The 19,080-nt window shown below is 35.0% G+C and overlaps 2 protein-coding genes across 6 annotated transcripts in view; one reads left to right on the top strand and one right to left on the bottom strand.

Moving 5' to 3' along the window:
• Positions 1–8,958, top strand: part of si:ch73-196i15.3 — a 239,069-nt gene extending 230,111 nt beyond the window's left edge. For all 3 annotated transcript variants that reach the window (XM_073909089.1, NM_001328267.1, XM_073909088.1), the window contains 5 exons: positions 304–425; positions 801–889; positions 1,344–1,597; positions 7,310–7,402; positions 7,852–8,958. In XM_073909089.1, coding sequence (XP_073765190.1) covers positions 333–425; positions 801–889; positions 1,344–1,597; positions 7,310–7,402; positions 7,852–7,892 — 570 coding nt within the window. In that variant the 5' untranslated portion in view covers positions 304–332 and the 3' untranslated portion in view covers positions 7,893–8,958. The remainder of the gene's footprint in view (positions 1–303; positions 426–800; positions 890–1,343; positions 1,598–7,309; positions 7,403–7,851) is intronic.
• Positions 8,959–14,764: 5,806 nt separating this feature from the next.
• The window catches only part of haus5 (HAUS augmin-like complex, subunit 5), a 52,576-nt gene continuing 48,260 nt past the window's right edge, over positions 14,765–19,080 (bottom strand). For all 3 annotated transcript variants that reach the window (XM_073909364.1, XM_073909363.1, NM_001007438.1), the window contains 3 exon segments: positions 18,086–18,224; positions 15,157–15,289; positions 14,765–15,070 (listed from right to left, as the gene is read on the bottom strand). In XM_073909364.1, coding sequence (XP_073765465.1) covers positions 14,968–15,070; positions 15,157–15,289; positions 18,086–18,224 — 375 coding nt within the window. In that variant the 3' untranslated portion in view covers positions 14,765–14,967.

Below are 19,080 nucleotides of genomic sequence, written 5' to 3' on the forward strand. Positions count from 1 at the left end.
ATTGAAGGCCAAGACAAGTTAAAACTGATTAATTAATATTTTCTATACATATTACTATATATTAATATTACACAAAAACACACACACACACACACACACACACACACACATATATATATATATACGTGTGTATTTATATGGTGGGGGGGCTCCAATGTTTGTATATGTTCATGGGGGGGGGCCCCAAAGAAAAAGGTTGGAAACCACTGGTCTACACTACTAGAAAGTGTTTTTAATGCTTTAGTTATGTAAACAAGTTGTCTTTTTAAACTTGCCAGCAAAATGTTTTAACTTTTTCCACAGTGACGCTCTCGGCTTCTTCTGGTTCATTTATGGGGTTTATGCTAGAGGCTCGAGAGTGTGATGATTGTCCGCCTGCTGGTTCGTTTAGTGTGCTTGACTTCAACAGTCTGCTCCTCTGTAGCGTGAGTAGCCCTGCCACACACGCACACACGCACGCACGCACACACTGTTGGTTTTTGGGATTTATGAAGACTCTCCATAGGTGTAATCTATTTTATAGCCTTCTGTAAAGAACATTTATTATATAGCATTACCCAATCACTACCCCTAAACCCAACCCACACATTGGCTGTCCTCATAAATCACCTCAACATTGTAATATCTAGGTCGCACATATGTCATTTAAAAAATTGGTGTCCTCATAAACCACATAAACAAGCAAACACACACACACACTTTTACACTCTTTTGTACTGGCTTCTTAGAGCAATTGTTAAATGTTAGCAGCTGTAAGTTCTAGAACCTAAAGTCAGGTGTTTATCTTATGTATTTATTAGGGCCAGGTCGTGGCTCATTCTCTAAGCTCAGATAAATCTTCAGTACAAGTGACGTGGACGCCTCAAGCCACTGGACAGTTTTTCTTCAGGTAAATTCTTTTGATACTTTGAGGAAAAACAATATATACTTCACGGGTTGTCCAAAGCTTTTTAAATAAATTAAGTTAATTACATTTTATTGTATTTTATAAAAGGTTTTGCATTATGTGGAGATTAGGGATTGGTCAGAACATAGAAACCCCACTGGCAACACAAAAAAAATGCAGAAGTATAAATGCACAGCTCCGTGTAAGGCATGAACCATGGGTTATGGTGATCACTAGCTCTCGAAATATAAATCAGCCATAAGTCAAAATTATTCATTCATTCATTCATTTTCTTTTCGGCTTAGTCCCTTAATAATCTGGGGTCGCCACAGCGGAATGAACCTCCAAGTCAAAATTAATTTATTCTTATTATTAATTTATAATCAATTAATAATTCATGGTTTTACTTCAGTTTATACTGATAGTTTGTAAATCTGATATCTGATTGTCTTTTCAGAGCTGCATTCGTCAAAAATTTTATTGAATTTTGGACAAAAAAAGCAATCATACTCTCGACGACAACAACATCACCGCCAACAACAACGCTGATGACAACAACGCCACAAACAACGACACAAAAAACAATGCAGACAACGACACAGACAACAACAACAACTCAGACACCTACGACACTGAAGACGATGATGACTACAGCCACTACAACATCTACTGCCACCACCACTACTGTAACAACTAGGCGTACAACATTGGGTAATAAAATCTAATGTCATTTACTAACCCTCCACTACCAATAATGTTTAAGTTTATTTTTTCAGTTGAACACAAAATAATACATGGTGAAAAAAAATGGAAATCAGTAGCTTTTGACTTCCATTATATAATATAACCCACATAGGAAGCTACATTATCGCGACCTTGCGCAACGTTTCCTAAAAATTATTTAAAGGTGATAAAAGTCCGAAAACATTACAGAACATTAGGGATCCTCTTTCCATCAAATAATAATGGGGACATTCTATATAAGTTATTCTGTGGTCACATGATAACGTTACAAAGAGAACCTTTGTGACATTAACAGAATGTTCCCAAATGATCCTCTTTTAGTCATATCATAACATTCCCAATATAACTTTATGAGGAAGTTCTGTTTTGAAAAAATCCGCCAGATAACATAAAAAAAATACATTTGACAGTCACTCGATGATTAAAGACAATCTAACCTTCACCTCAACACACATAACTAAACGAAATATTTACCCTCACCTTCAAAAACATTTTTTAACAGGAAACTAGCATTAATCAATTTACATCAATACAAAACAATCTTACATAATAACGTTACAAAGAAACATATGTGATGCTAATTGATTATTCCCACATGGTCCTCTTTCAGTCATAAAATAATGTTCTCAACATGACTTTATGGGGTCGTTCTGTTTTGGGTATTTTATGGTTACATAAAAACGTTACAAAGAGAACATTTGTGGTGTTAACAGAACGTTCCACATGGTCGTTTTTTAGTCATGAAATAAAGTTCTCAATATGACTTTAGGAGGACGTTTAATATTGGTAATCATACATATTAACAAAAGCAATGTTTAGTATAAAAATTCTGCAAGGCGTTTTAAATATAACAGGTTGTTATTAAAAACTAAAAAATAAGTTTAAAATTTAAAGGGGTGGTCCACTATATCATATTTTAAACTTTAGTTGATGTGTAATGTAGCTGTGTGAACATAAACAAGATCTCTGAATGTAAAAAGTTCTAAGTTCAATGCTAAGGGACACCTTGGTTTTTACAGAGTTAGCTTAGCAAAGTCTACAATGAACGAATTTTGGGGACTACAAAAAATACTTCCTTCCCCTGTGAGATCACAAAGGTTCGTTTACTGTGCATACAAACTGCGCAGGTAAGGGCTGTGGCCAGAGGCGCTGTAACGTTATAGCAGATATGAAGCTAAAAATGCGTCCAAACCGCTGTTTCCACAGAGCTTCGGCTGTTTCTGTATTTGGGCTTCCAAAGGACATGACACAAAGACAGAACAGAAGTGCTTACAGTTCAATATTAATTATGTTCCAGAGAATTATAAAATACACAGCAAGCATGATTTGACAAAACATCTCTTCCAGTTCAGTGCTGGATTCGGCAAAAATTTTCTCAAAGCAGAAGCTGTGAACTACAACCTGTAAGTGTTTTTATTCATTAAAATCATGACATGTACAGTGTCTAGCGTTAATGGTATGCTGTAAGTTAGCAACGATGTAAACATTGCGAAATGCTGCTTTGCGGGCAAACGATTTAGCTACAAATTCATATTTATCAGTCAAACTGTTGTAAACACACACTCCACCAGCACGTTCGTGTCTCTTATGTGTGTGCTCAATTGCATTGATTGTCTTTAGGCAACTTTTTCATGCGTTTCACATCTCATATAATGAAGTCGCAAAAGATATGTGGATGATTCATATTACTTACACCTGCATATTCCGGATATATATGAAAGACGTCGTGTAACACATAAAAAAAATACAGGTTAGCTCACCTGACTCGTGGTAGCAGCAGAATAAAAAAATCAAGGCTCACACAGGTCGCATCCCACATCTTGTGCTTTATTATTCTGTCACGATATATTACAGAAAATAACTTAACACACATACATAGACACACACATAGACGCAGACAACATGCACACACAGACACACACAATTTCACCCCATTTTCACTCGTTACAGACACTTGTCAGATATTATTTTAGATAGCAGGCAGGAGGTTGACTGATTGTTTACACAGCAGAAAAGCGCGTGCTTTTATGGGCGTGTCCGCGAATAGCAGCACATTATGACAATGACCAGTCACTTAAGGGCGGGCCTTTTCAGAGGAACTAGGAAATATATCAGTCGTTTTCATGTTAGCTGAGTAGCTGTGTATAATCAAAGTGAGATATATGAAAAAATAACTTTTCTTCATGTGAAACATGAGCACACATTGTGTAGTGACACAAATGACCATTTTGTCACTTGAGGTGTTGTAGGGTTGTTTCTGACGCGTGAGATCTCAACAAACGAATCATCTTCCAAATACTGCTTATCAGATTTATTTTTTGCACAGACAGTTCTTATGGCTCAATTTCCACTTACAGTCTGATATATAAATGCTCATAAAATCACATTGAATGCCTCCATAAAGCTCTTTCAAACACGGTCAAAAAATGTTGTGCTTCCCTCTAATTACACACCTGTTGTTCTAAGTCTTTGTCTACTTATATACTCCTCTAAACCCACACTCCACCCAGTGGTCAAAAACAGCATTACAACAAACATAATTTCTCTTACACATTGCTTTGCATCTTATAAACACAACCAAGCCTTAAAATCACATTCTGGACCACCACTTTAAGATTTAGAATCAAGTCTATTGGGCATTGCAGTGGCGCAGTAGGTAGTGCTGTCGCCTCATTTCAAGAAGGTTGCTAGTTCGAGCCTTGGCTGGGTCAGTTGGTGTTGCTGTGTGGCGTTTGCATGTTCTTCCTGCGTTCACGTGGTTTTCCTCCGGGTGTTCTGGTTTCCCTCACAGTTCAAAGACATGCTGTACAGGTGAATTGGGTAAGCTAAATTGTCCGTAGTGTATGAGTGTGAATGAGTATGTGTGGATGTTTCCCAGAGATGGGTTGCGGCAGGAAGGGCATCCGCTGTGTAAAAACGTGCTGGATAAGTTGGCGATTCATTCCGCTGTGGCGACCCTGGATTAATAAAGGGACTAAGCTGAAAAGAAAATGAATGAAGGGTCAAGTCGTATTATTTAATTTGTTTATGAATTGTTTGTAATGTTTATTTATGCAAATGCCTAACTTTAAAGTGTCTGTTATGTGAGTCTCAGGCCCCATTTACACTAGTTTTAATAAAAATGACCCACGTCCACATGGCGTTTCATCCAGCATTTCTGCAAAGATTTTCGACCACACTACACCACTGGAAACGCACATCACTTGACCACATACACACACTCTGGTTTGCACTGCAGCATATGTGGAGGTCTGAGCTCCAGGCAGTCAGCATGTGCTTTGAGGATGTACCGCTGGGTGTCATCTCACTATAGTTGATAAACGTGATATGTAATTTATCTTGTCACCTTCTAACAACTCTTTGCTCTTTTGAATCTATTACTTGTTCTCAGGTAACGTGTTTTTTTTTTTTTGTTTGTTTGTTTTTTTGGCTGAGTGCAAAGATAAATTAATATAATAATTTGTAACCACGCAAACTGATTGTGCACATTTACTGATTCTGCCTCTTCAGTGTTTTCAAAATGCTCTGCTTTTTGGGGTTTGAAAACTCTGGGGTAGTGTGGGCAGAATGCGTAACCGTAGCAAAAGTTATGTGTTTTAAGACTAAGACATATTAGTGTAAACAGGGCCTCATTTAAATACTGAAGCGGAGAGAGTTGCCATGGAAATGGATCATGGTGGGGTTCGGTTTTAGGTTTTTGAAGTCGGTGGAACTGACTCTAGAATCAACTCCAATTATAAGGATTAAGCAAATTACGTTTTCTCCTCTGGCCAGACAAAACCAGCAGTTTAAATGGGCTGCAGTCAAAAATAAAATAATTATTAGCCAAGTTATTTACTACATATTTTAATCGTATAGTTTAGATAATTAGCAGAAAGCTAAAACATTAAAATATAATTGAAATATTGAATGAAAAGAATTGTAGCAGTTCATCAACAAAGAAAAAACACCCCAATTGAGCATACAAGCGTTTTAAAATCATAAAATAGCCTAACTATTTTCTTAATAAATGTTTGATACTTGAATACTGAGTAATGTTAGGCCTAAGCTACTGAGTGAGTGAAATCTGGCGTAGCGGAGGGTCACGGAAGGCATGCCACCAAAATTGCTTGTTCTTTTCTTTTTTTTTTTTTAACAGAAACAGACACTCAATCGTTGATCAATAACCAAAATAACTATATTTTTAAATTTGATTTATGACCAATAAAATATTAAATCCTATACATGAAATGTTTAACAAATAAATAAAAAATAATATAAAATAAATAAATAATTCATACATTAACATAACCCAAAATAAAAATAAAAGCAGCGTGAAAGACTGTGCCTCACATATTGCTCTCTCTAAAGGTGTTTTAAATGGCCTAATACTTTTTTCTTTATTCATTCATTTTCTTTTTGGCTTAGTCCCTTTGTTAATCCAGGGTCGCCACAGTGGAATGAACCGCCAACTTATCCAGCATGTTTTATGCAGTGGACACCCTTCCAGCTGCAACCCATCCCTGGGAAACATCCATACACACTTATATGTCACATGTCTTTGGACTGTGGGGGGAAATCGGAGCACCCGGATAAAACCCACGCGAACGCAGGGAGAACATGCAAACTCCAATGCCATCTGACCCAGCCGAGCCTCTAACCAGTGACCTTCTTGCTGTGAGGCGACAGCACTACCTACTGTGCCACTGTGTTGCCCTTATTAGATTTTTATCTTAATAAATAAATCTTCGGCTAATTTTGTTATTATGATTTATTTATTCTTGAAATAGGCGTAGTTTAACATTTTACTTGAGCATGTAGCATCCAATAACATAACAACATAATTTTACCTGCAGAGCTTAAGATGTTGATCCGCTCAAAATTTACTAACACACACATAGCTATATTTCAGTTATAACAACAAACTTGACATCGCAGACTAAAGTGCAAAAGGGTGTGTTTTATAGCCATTTGAAGTAAAAGCAAACTTCATCCCGCAGCACTACTTCTAATAGCCAGTGCTCGTGGTTGCGAAATTCAAAAGTAAAAGCATTAAATGTGTGTGCACGCTTTCAAAGCGAGCGCCTTCGATGTTTGAAGTGCTCAAGAATGAGCATTATAACTGTAGTGCAGCGTGTAAATGCTCCATTCTGGAAGGTTAGAAAAAACTGACTTGACTCTGGGAGCCGACTCCTGTGAATCAATTCCGGCACTAGGTTTATTGAGTCAAGGAATCAACTCTTTTAGAGTCGACTACCTATTCCTAATCTTGTTTATAAAGCTATTAGGTTAATGCATCTTTCTGTGTGGATGAGAGGTTTTGTCAATGACTAATTAGAGAAAGTCTAAAGTATATTTAGCCTAATATATGTGCTGTACTGTCCAGAAAAATTAATAATAACCCTTTGTGAAAAAACAGCTTAAACCAGCCTAAGATTGGTGGCTGGTTTTAATTGGTCGACCAGCTAGGTTTTCAGCCATTTCTAGCCTGGTCTTAGGTGGTAAGGCTGGGAAATGCTCAGCTTAAACCAGCTAGTAATTTCCCAGCGTGATCATCTAAGACCAGGCATGGCTTAAACCAGCCTGCAAATGGCTAAAACTAGCCAACCGTTAAAGCAGTTTTTTTCAGCAGGGACATTAAAGTTAGTACATACTTTGATATTTCACTGTATTGATTTAAAAAGTGCTTTGTGATTTCAGGACTGACAAAATTACTCCTACAACATAGGGATAGAAGACCCAAGGGTTCTAAATATCAAAAGGGAGCTGATCACAGAGATAGAGGAAACAGGGGTAAGTAATCATTAAATTAAGCAATGTGCATTTTTTTTTATAATAAATCCCTCAATTATCATTACATGTCTATTGCAGTTATTATAAGGTTTTGACATCCAAACATAAGTCATTGGTTTTAAAAATTATTACATTGCTGCTGTCAAAGCTGAATTTACAGCATCAGTACTCTAATCTTCAGTGTCACATGATTTTTAGAACTGTAATATTTGATTTATGCACTTATATATAAAGATGTTCAGCAGCCCAAATGTTCTAGATATGCTAAACATCTTTCCATGTAAGTACAGTTTTGATTGCCAGACAGTGATGAGCAGGATATTTTAGTGGCATTTCTTTAAAAAAAAACATAAACGGGATGTAGATAAAGATTTAAATTCAAATTGTATTCATTTAAAAATATTTCATAAGACTCAAGCACCACCGTATACACCTATTCTTTGTTTCAGGCAGCAGAGAAAGACAACCGGACGAGAGAGAATGTGACTAAGACACACACACACACACACAGACACAGCATATTAAAAATCATAGTTTGACAAATGCTTTATATTTTTGTCTGCCAATGAAGACAACTCTTATTAATTGATTGAGCTCTCTCTCTCTTCAGGACAACAAATAAATGAATAACATTTTAGGTTGGTCCCTGAAAATTTTTAAAACATCCTGAATGTTCTGGGAAGATTCCCCAAATAACATTTCCCCCACCTTTACACCGGGTTTCTGCAGTTTTTTTTCGATTCAAATTTAAGACTTTTTAAGACTTTAAGATCATTATGACTGAAATTTCAGACTTATATAGAGCTTAACACTAAGGATTTTTGTCTAATGGCCCGATTACTTTTGCAAATAGTATTTGTAATAATGGAAGATTACGTAAAGGAATGTCTTGATTTAGTTTTCTTTCTCTGATTAGAAAATTTAATTTGGAAAATTTGCTGTGAAAATGTCTAACAGCTGTTGCAAATTGTATTTCTTTGCAATAAAAAACTATATAAATTTAGAAAATAAGTTTTGAGATGGATTATAGGAGACAGATTGGGTAGCTTTACTTGGAAATAGGGAAATGAAGACTTGTTTAAAATGATTTAAGACCTACAACACAATATTTCAGTGAATTTAAGACTTTTTAAGGCCTAAAATTTTGTTTTTGAAATTTAGAACTTATTAAGACCCTGTGGACACCCTGTTTACAGAACTTCACACCATGATCTTCTCAGAACGTTCTGTGAACATTACTAGACAACGTCCTTAACACCAACAGGACTTTATGAGTAGGTTGCATTTTCCAATAAACTATGGTTCCCTAAACGTTCTGAGAATATTCTGTAAAGCTCCCCCAAACAATGTTCCCCTCACCCTTAAATAACTCCACACTGTAACCTCAGAACATTCTGGGAACATTACTGACAACATCCTTAACATAGACAGGGGCATTCTGAGAACTTTCCTGGGAACATCAAATTTCTAGCTGGGAATATACTACAATGGATGTCAATGGGTGCTTCAAGATATCTTTTTTTGTGTCTAATAAAAAAATTAAAGGTTTGAAACCGTTTAAAGGTGAGTGAGTGTAATTTTTATATATGAAATACTATCTGAAACAGTAGCATTTCTGTGTCATTTTTAAATGTTTTTTTTTTGTGTGTATGGAAAGCACAGTTTCCCCTGCCCTCTACTATTCAAAAGCACACAAACCAACACAAACTCAAACGGAAACACGCTCATGAAGAAACACATACACTACAGACAATTTAGCTTTACCCAACTTACCTGTACCGCATTTAATTGGACTTGTGGAGGAAACCCACACAAACATGGGGAGCACATGCAAACTCCACACAGAAACACCAACTAACCAAGCCGAGGCTCAAACCAGCAACCTTCTTGCTGTGAGACGATCATGCTACCCACTGTGCCATCGTGACACCCTAGTCTAGTGCTACCTGTTTTGCATTTCAAAATAGTGGTGTTCTTGAAGCAGAATATTTTATGTGCAGCAACACTGCTGCTGCAGGATATACACTATTCTTACCATTCTAACTCTAATCTCGGTATTGAATGCATTATTAAGTGCATGAGTCTGCTTTTAAGAGTCAAGTCTCTTCTAGCTATAAAAACATTTTAAAATTATCAAAGGCTTCAGATGCACAAGTAACTATTACAAATATGATTCATGAATAAAAACCTGATAAATGTCTTGTATACAACATCTGAACATGTCTTGACGTGTGGTTGCCGTACTATAAGGGAAATAAATAACAATGGGAAATAGAATTAATATAAAATTAAGCACACTCGATGTAGTGAAATGGCCACGACTCGAAAACTGATATCATTGCCTGATATTGAAACCTACTGATGTTGTTAATGTACTGTAAAAAAAAAAAGTTTTGATCAGTCCCATCTACATTTTTTAATTGGCCCAAATGAAATTCTACAAACTGACTTTTTTCAATTGAAGCAACAGCCCGATAACATTGGTTTAATGGGAAATAATGTGATGAGCCAAATGACAAACTACCAAGTCTGCCCAATCATGTTTTTGGTCCAATTGAATAGTTCAAATTGTTGTAGCATGCTTTTTTGGTTTCACCAAATTTAAAAATGTGCATTGGTAGATTTAGATGGTTAAAGCCACTTCAATGAATTGTTTATTCTCCACTGTCCCAAAAGAAAATGAATAATATAATATACAAAATAATCATATTCTAAACACTGCCCCATTTCTTATATAGGCACTTTTGTGAAAAAAACAACGACATTAAAATAACAAATACATTAAACATTTCTACAACATAAACCTTGCGAAATCAAGCATTTCAATTCTCATTATACACAAAGCTGAAGTGTAACTAACACAGATGTGCAAAAAAATGTCAATTTATATTACACAAAATGTAATCTGAACTCATTAAATGGGTCATTCCTGGCATTCTGTAATATTTTAGTCCCCCATTTTTTTAAAAAGTGTTTGTTAACTAAAATGAAATTGTAAAAGAATTTTTCATTGATTATTTAATTCAATAAAAGCATTGTACCATAAAAAATATAATATTTCTGTCACAAACCATGCTATTTCACATGTCCCCAAGGCACTTTTTTGAAATTGCATGTAGAAAAAATTAATAAAATGCCCACAGTGTAAATTTTTTCAGTATTACAACTATTTATTTGTGTTCTTTTCTTGTGATAAATGAAAATTATAAACACAATTGTTTTTTATAAAAATAATAAAAAAAACAGGCTACAAAGTTATGTCCCTCAATATAAACTCAACCCCATCACACCAGCAATTCTTCACCTATAGCAATTGTCTTCACAGACAAAAAGTGACATCATTCAGCTATTTTTAACAGCATGGTGCAAAAGGCAAGTTATATTTTAATTTATTTACATTTTTTGATGTTTATTATAGTTAGGAAGGATACAGTCAAGCTGAACTATTCAAGCCAGTAACGTAAAACTAAGATGATTTTTGATTTTTGATTTTTTGACTAAGAAGTTTTTTTTTCTTTTCCAAACAATATAACATTCTTTTTAATTGCTGCCATGTGGACCTTCTCTTTTAAACCACACAAGGAGCAATCAACCCCATCACACTCAACCCCATTACACATGTCATTGTTTTAGGGTTGTAAACTTGTAACAGAATTGAGATACTCACCTAATTTATCAAGAACTTTTATTTAAAAAAAAATATTTGAGTAAATATATACTTACTAAAACTATTTTTGATAGAATATATGAAGTAGTGTTTTCAGTGTTGACAAGTTTATGTCAGACATGGCACCCGTATCAGCAGCAGAAATATATAAAATGTGTCATTAGTTTTCTCATGAGTTAATAAAAAGCTAATAAAATCAGGACATGTAAAGTAAAAAATACTTCAATTATTTTAATAGTTAATTTGTTTATCTCTACGCCATGTGACAATTACCTAACTTAAAAGAGGGGGTCATTAGGACATAATTCATTTTAATATTATAGATAAAGAAAGTTAAGTAATCAAAAGGTTTAGGAATCCCTGGTTGAATCCCCTGCTGGTCTTCTGCTGCTGTAGCTTATTCTCCTCTGTGTTGTGCATTCAAAGATGCTCTTCTGCAGACCTCGATAGTAACGAGTGGTTATTTGAGTTACTGTTGCCTTTCTATCAGCTGGAACCAGTCTGGCTATTCTCCTCTGACATCAACAAGGCATTTGTGCCCACAGAATTGCCGCCCACTATATAATTTTCTTCCCTCGCGATTGTTGTGCATGAAAAAAAAGATCAGCAGTTTCTGAAATACTCAGACCAGCCCATCTGGCTATATAATTGTATTTATTATTATTATTATTAAGAATTTTCATTAATTTCATTACGAACTTTTTCTACTGCAGTTTTTATTTATGTTCAGGAAATTTTACCTGTTGCTCATGTTTACTGTATGTTCTGTTCAGCAATATATTACAGTAATAAGCCTTTATCAGCATTTTTAACGGTCCAGCTACCTGCAGCAGTTTACTTTTTTGAATTTTGACTGTAGTTTGGTTTAATGAAGTTTAATTTCATCTCAGTGTAATAATGCCTTTGCTAAATGTTTTACTAAAACAAGTGTTTTGGTTAAGTCTTAGATGTAATTTCAAATTAATTAAAACAAAAATAAAATTAAATTAAAGTGTCCCCTTAACCCTGTTACAGTTTTCAACCCTGTCACGGTATTCTCAACCCTGTGAAATTTATATTTTTTGGAAAATAAAATAAGGAAAACTATTAAATATAGAAAAAATTCTTGCTGAGTACCAAACATCGTTTTAAGGCCTAACATTGTAAATATGTGGTTTGGGTAAGATATCTAAATTTAAAACTTTTTTTTTTTTTTAGAAAAAATTAAGAGACCACAGAATGCATGAATTGTATAATTGTAACTTCAGTCACAAATAAATCTAAAACTTATAAAAATTGTATATTTTAGCCATTAAACTGATTTGAGGCACACATGAGCAATAAGTAAAAGTGGGTTTTATAGCAAAAGCTTTTTAAAACAACTCAGTTTAGTCGGTTACGGGGTTGAGAATAATGAATGTCCAAATAAGATTAAAACTGAAAATAATATAAAGGTCTAATGACTGAAATGGGAAAATATGATTTTTTGAAAGTTTAAATTGTGTGTAATTATGTAGGCTATTTAAAAATATAATCAATACACTTTTAAAACTGAGTTTGCTCAAGCTGAAATATTACCGAATGCCAGGAGTGACCCATATCACAATTTTAATGGTTAAACCAGGTCATTAACATTTAACATCAAATACATTTACATAATAAAAATGTCAAAAACAATGGATTACTTAACCCAGTTGACATTTGAAAAAGTGAAAGAAAAAACGTCAAGCATGTGAAGATGATCTTCAAATATTTACCATGTGACTCAGACAGTACTTGTTGTATTCCATGTTGAGTTACACCTCACTCTGTAAGTTGTGGAGCACCATATCCTCTTCCAGGACAGCAGACATTCAGCACAGCTGACAGGGCTCTGAAAGTTCATCGTACTGCTGCTTAATATCTCAAGAATTCCCATCTCCATTGTTGTGTTTTTTCCAATGGCCCTGTATGTACAAACTAGCAATGTCAATACCAAGTTTACATATATCAAACACGTCACCATGCCATTATTATCATTTTCAAAGATACTACTGCTGTTGGGTCACAAAATGTAAGCTTTTTCAATGAAGAATGTGGTTGTTAACATAACCATTAGCAAGAAAATGTTTTTACTGCATCTTTAAATGTTTCAATAGTAATGATTAAAGTAAAAGATTTAAATGTATTTGTGTATTTTTATATTGTGGGTAAGACATCAACTAATAAATGTTCGCCCAATTAAAATTTGTCTTTGGGTGTATGGTCAAACACATTAAATATGCTATAAATACACATTACATTAAAGGCACAGGCCACAAAAACAGCTACAGTGTTGAGAGCAGAAACTTTCAATGTTCCAAAAGGTATAATAAGGAATCTGATGGATTTTTTAAGCTGAAACTTTACAGTCACATTGTGGAGACACAAAAGACTTCTCTTAAAATGGGTAAAATTGGTGCTCCTTAAATTTGTTCTATAATTGTATAGACATAAAATAAATTAAGCAAGAGTAAAACATTTATTAGGCTTGATTTTTAGTTCTACTTTTAATAAACTGTTAAATTAAGTTACATGAATAATAATAAAAATATATATATATATTTCTACCTAATTAAAATAGCTGTTTAAAAATGGAATCTAGTAAATAAATATATAAAAATTTATACATGATAATTTAGTTTCAGTCAAATGGGTTCAGCTTACAAAAAAAAAAAAAAAGTTGCACTGAGAGACTAAGGAATGCATCATGCCTCTTAAAATAACAAATAAGGAAACCGGTCCTGACAATTGCTCTTCTGTTGCTTTTGTTTGTTGGTGCGTTCTTTTTGTCTACAGAAACAAGATAATTATCTGCCTTTGAAACAGATTACATTTTTATGTCATGAAAATGACTATGATTAACTCTCTGTGCGTCAAACAATTACTTTCAATCAGGAAAGGTTATTTCTTGTTTATAGTAACAGTAAAAACAGCTAATTAATGTGGTTCTAAAACATTTTTTTTTTGTCAGCAGAACAAATGTTTTCTAAAACTGCTCGTAAAATATTTGTAAGCATCAAATTAGCATATTCAAATTATTTTTGCAGGTTTGAGGGAGTTTATTAAAGGAATAAATTACATATTGAAGTGTGTCCAAATACACCTGCATTGTTAGATTCTTGGTGCTTGTTTTAAGAAGCAGCCAGTGATCCACACTCATTTAAATATTTTGGCTTTGACAAAATAAAAATAAAAGACAAAATGGAAAAAAAAATGAGTGCAGATCATTGGCTACTTAAAAGCTAGTGTATCCAAACAGAAATCAAATGAGAACTATAATATTTCACAGCATTACAGAAATATAAAACTGAGGTCAATGCACTAAAACAAGTCAATGCAATTTAGAATGGTGGCTCAGTGATTAGCACTAATGATCACCAATTTGAGTCCTGGTTGGGTCAGCTGGCATTTCTATGTGGAGCCTGCATGTTCTCCCCGTGTCTGTGTGGGTTTCCTCTGGGTGCTCCAGTTTCCCCATAAAGTCGTGGTAAATAGGATTAACTAAATAGGCTGTTGTGTACAAGTGTTTGCCAGTACTGCGTTGCAGCTGGATGGGCATAAGCATAAAATATATACTGGAATAGTTGGTGGTTCACCCCACTGTGGCAACCTCTAATAAATAAGGGACCAAGCTGAAGAAAAAGGAATAATCAAATATAGAATACCAGAAAACAAGTCATGAATCTGCTCTCTTATTCCAGTGTCTATTATTGCTTATTTATTGTGAAATTCATTAAAAAGTGCCCAAAATATTTCTTGAATAGGGATGTACAAACAACTGAACAGGGTAATAACTAGAAAACTATACTACTTATCAGGTTATTCAAAGGCAAGAGAGATTTGATAAAGTGTGAACGGTGTACAGATGCATGTAAACTTCACTTTATGCAGAGCTAAGTCAGGATTCTTTAGTAGCAAGTCTCCACCTCTGGAGCCACTGCTGGAAGGTCAGTCCTTCTCTCTCCATCTCCGGCAGCGCAAACTGAGCAGGCTGATCCCACCTGCACAAACAAATCAAACGGCATTAATATGGCGCTGTAATAGACATGGTCTAATATTGTAGTCATTGTAGAGTGTCTTGTCTCACCAGTGTGTGATGGCAGTCTTCACTTGTTCAGAGTAAAGCAGGCCTTTAGAGCACCTGTGCATGAGCTCACGAGCCCGAGGGAGCAGCGTCTGCAGAATCTCCTCATCTTCCATTTTCACTCGCTGCAGCAAAGCTGAAACACAAGAACACAACTGGTTTTTAACCGTTCACAATACCCTGAAGTCAGGAAAGAAAGCTAAGGAAATAAGGTTGTCAGTTCTTCAACAGGTCATAAAATGAGAATTCCAAATTTGACTACATCTTTTGCCATTCATGAGGTACTGGACTATAAAAACAGCCTGTAAGTTTCAGAACTCAAAACTTTACCATTAGTCTAAAACAGCTAATATTGATAATAATCTGCCAAAATGACAGGATGTGGAATGAGACACTTTTATACTATATGTATTAGTGTGTCTAAGCTCCGATGGTTGATGCGTGATTTGTATGGATCACAACTCACGGTTTGGAACACACGTGACCCACAGATTAGGCTAATATATTTTTTGTACTCTTATGTTAATCCTAAATTTGTAATTATCACAAAGAGATCGCCTCTCGCATCATTCAAACCACATGTCTGAAAGCATTTAGACTTTCCTGTAAGTAATGATGATGAAAGAGGCTGTGGTTGGTTATTCGGTATGTGGTGGGTTTCATTAAAGGTGTTTTCTGTCACTATTGTTTAGCCTGCATTAATGCTTTTAGATCAGGATCTCAACACCCACGCAACACGAATTATAAATGATGGTGATTTACATGTTTATTTATCCTTCAAATCGTGAATAAAAATCTGTTTGAAAAACGCAAAAATCAAGAAAGGGATTTAGTCTTCAGTTAACGTCAAATACCACAGTTTTTAGTTTAGATAAAACCACTGATGTTTATAGAAAAAATTAAAATCACCGTCATATGCATTTAACATGACGCTCAAAAATAAAGGTTGTAGGCAACAATTATATTATCACATCAAAAATATGCCACTGAATATTGCTTCAAAAATGACACATCTAGCAGTAAAACATGAAGTTTTATGAGTGAATAACTGAATCATTTATTGAAAATGAGACCAAAAATTAATATATATTTTACAAATGATGTTAGATTTATTTATTTAGCGTCATCAGCAACAGTAGTTAGTAACAGTGAATTTTTCACACAACTGAATATTTTAGAGTTTGTTTTTATTCAGCTGATTATTTATTTATTTTATTTTTAATAAAATTACAGGTTCTAAGTTCCGGCTGTTAAAGCCAAAAGCGTCTTGAACTGCTGTTTTTGTAATAATGGAAAGCAAATGACTTTTGTCTCCTCCCTTTTTGGCTGATCTGAAAAATGGGCTAATCTGTGACTAAAAAAAATTATGTGATCCGAACTGTAAGATTTGTGATGTTACACTACTATTAAAAAGGTAGGTTATTTTTTTACCTCTCTGTATTTTTACAGAAGTTTGCAAAGTTCAATGTATGTGTATGGGTGTATGAGTATGGGTTTTCTATACTTTATCTAAAATCTGTTCACTGTACAATACAACAGGCACACACCTTTTTCTATGCTCAAGTATTTTTTTTGTTGGATAACACGACAGAAACATTGTTACAAAGATGTCTCAAATTTTTTATCAAAGCTTATATCAAAGCTTTCAAGTGAGTTTTCTTATCGATTAGTGCAGTAACTAGTAATCATGTGTGTTCAGGCATTTTAATGGCACCGAGCATCATTAATTTTAAAATACAGGGCTCGACAATAAGGACTGCCCAATGGCCCGGGTGCGAGATGCTCGGGCCAGTGTACAGAAAAGTTACTGGCTCAATCGGGCCAGTGCTGCCTTGTCACAAAAGTTTGGCAGGGACTGTCTGTCAATTGCGTGCAAATACAATCTTAGGGTGCTTTCACACATATTTGTTTGTTTCAGAATCTGTCTCGTTTCCCCTATTAGTGCGGTTTGTTTGGCATATGCGAGTCCAGCAATCGCGCTCGGATCCGCGGCAAATCAATTGGTCCGAGATCGCCTGAATGAGATGGCCTCTGCTCGACTGAGTGGATCGATTGTAGTGAGAATAATCAATCCAATGAACTATCGACCCAGGCTATATCACAGTGTATTATGATGATGTAATAGCCATAATTACGGCTATATGAAGAGAATAGGGCGAGATGTCATTCCTACTGGCAAATGTGCATTTCATGTCTAATATGAAAGTGAAAGCATGCTGAACTATTAAAGAGAGCTGTTTATCCGTTAGGTCAATTGAACGAAGTTACCATCTAATACTTTCTCCATATTTTAGTCTTATAATATGTTGTATTAGGCCTGTTGTTTTGTCAACACTGATCTGCTTCATGATCTGATGCAGTCTCTGTTCATCTGTTATTGCTCTCTATAATTTAAGTCTATAATGCATAATTCTGGCCAACGTTTCTTTAATAGATTTATTAATTCAATAGATAGATTTTTACAAAACTTGACAACTGATTTGAGGCTCTGTATGAGAAAGTCTGACCTCTCTGATTTATATTTGGTGATGTCTGTGGGGTGTCAAAATTAAAGTGCACATTTTCGCTTATAAAATATAAACACAACCCTGAAATATATTTCCACTTTTGAACCTGATATTGCTTTCTTGCTGCTGGAGCTTCTAAGTGAACTGAAAACGTTGAAGCTTAGTAACGGGCCAGATAGCAATACCAGTATCGATACCAGTGCATCCCTAATAAAAGATACAAGCAGAAATGTCCTAATGAACTATATAATGTACATGCAGAAATTTACATCGGTGAACACACGTTAAAATGCAGAACTGTTACCAAATAAGAACAGTGGCAGTTCACTGCTCACTTCAGAGTGAACAATTCTACATATTCAAACTATGTGTTATGATGAGGGTGTTGAAAGATGACAGACAAAAGCCTATAAAAGTAGACATACTCTGCTGATCGGGTGATGGTAACTGTGCGGCCCGCTTCTGCAGGTCTGCGGCTGAATCTGAGAAAAGCTGAAGAAGCCTGCGCAGATTTCTGAACTCCAGCCGTCGAGTCACAGCCTGAGACCACAGCTCTTCTGGAGCCTGAGAAACAAAGAGGAGAACACAGACAAGATTAAAGATGACATTGTGACTGGAAGAAAAGTTTAGGATATGGATGAAGTCCATGTTTTACAATAATATAATCTTTATTGGTATGCACAACCATCAAGGCACTCAAAAACTAAAATGTACTCTATTTATTAACCCTTGAGTGACTGCAAACATTTATCTTTTTTTCCCCACTGCTGAACACTAAAGAAGGTGTTTAAAAGAATGTTGGAAACCAGCAGCCATTAGCATCTATAAAAGGAAAAAAATACTGGTTGGCGGATTGCATTACTTTTTCAAAATAATGAAATGGTAACAATATACAACAACTTTTATGTTCAGCAGAAGAAAGAAAATCAAACAGGTTTGTGACAAGTGAAGGATGAGTAAACGAGAAAAGAATTTTCACTTTAGAGTGAAGTAGCTCTTTAAGGCCCCAGATATACTCACAGAAAAAGACTTTTTCATTCTGAGTTTAGGGGTTAAATGTTGTTCAAATAGCCAAGCTGCTTTTTTTTTTATCTACAATGCATTTTGCTTTCAGTAACAAATACACTACAAACGTCACAATCTGATCATAGTGACATAAGCTCTTCAATTCAGCACTCCAGTCAGACCACACCTCATGAAGCCTTTATAGAGTAGATGTCAGAAAACTGCTCAACAGTATTAAACATGAAAATAAAAAACATTGTCAGTGTTGTTTTCCATTATAATACATTTTGGCTGTCAAAAGAATGAGATCTGCAGATATGCAGTGTTTGCTTTTTACACAGATATCTGTGTCAGACTAAACAGACGAAGAAGAGAAGCAAAATATTCCCACAGTCAAGCCTAGCTATTATTAATC

This window comes from Danio rerio, chromosome 8, assembly GCF_049306965.1.
Source record: "Danio rerio strain Tuebingen ecotype United States chromosome 8, GRCz12tu, whole genome shotgun sequence".
NCBI classification, from domain to species: domain Eukaryota; kingdom Metazoa; phylum Chordata; class Actinopteri; order Cypriniformes; family Danionidae; genus Danio; species Danio rerio.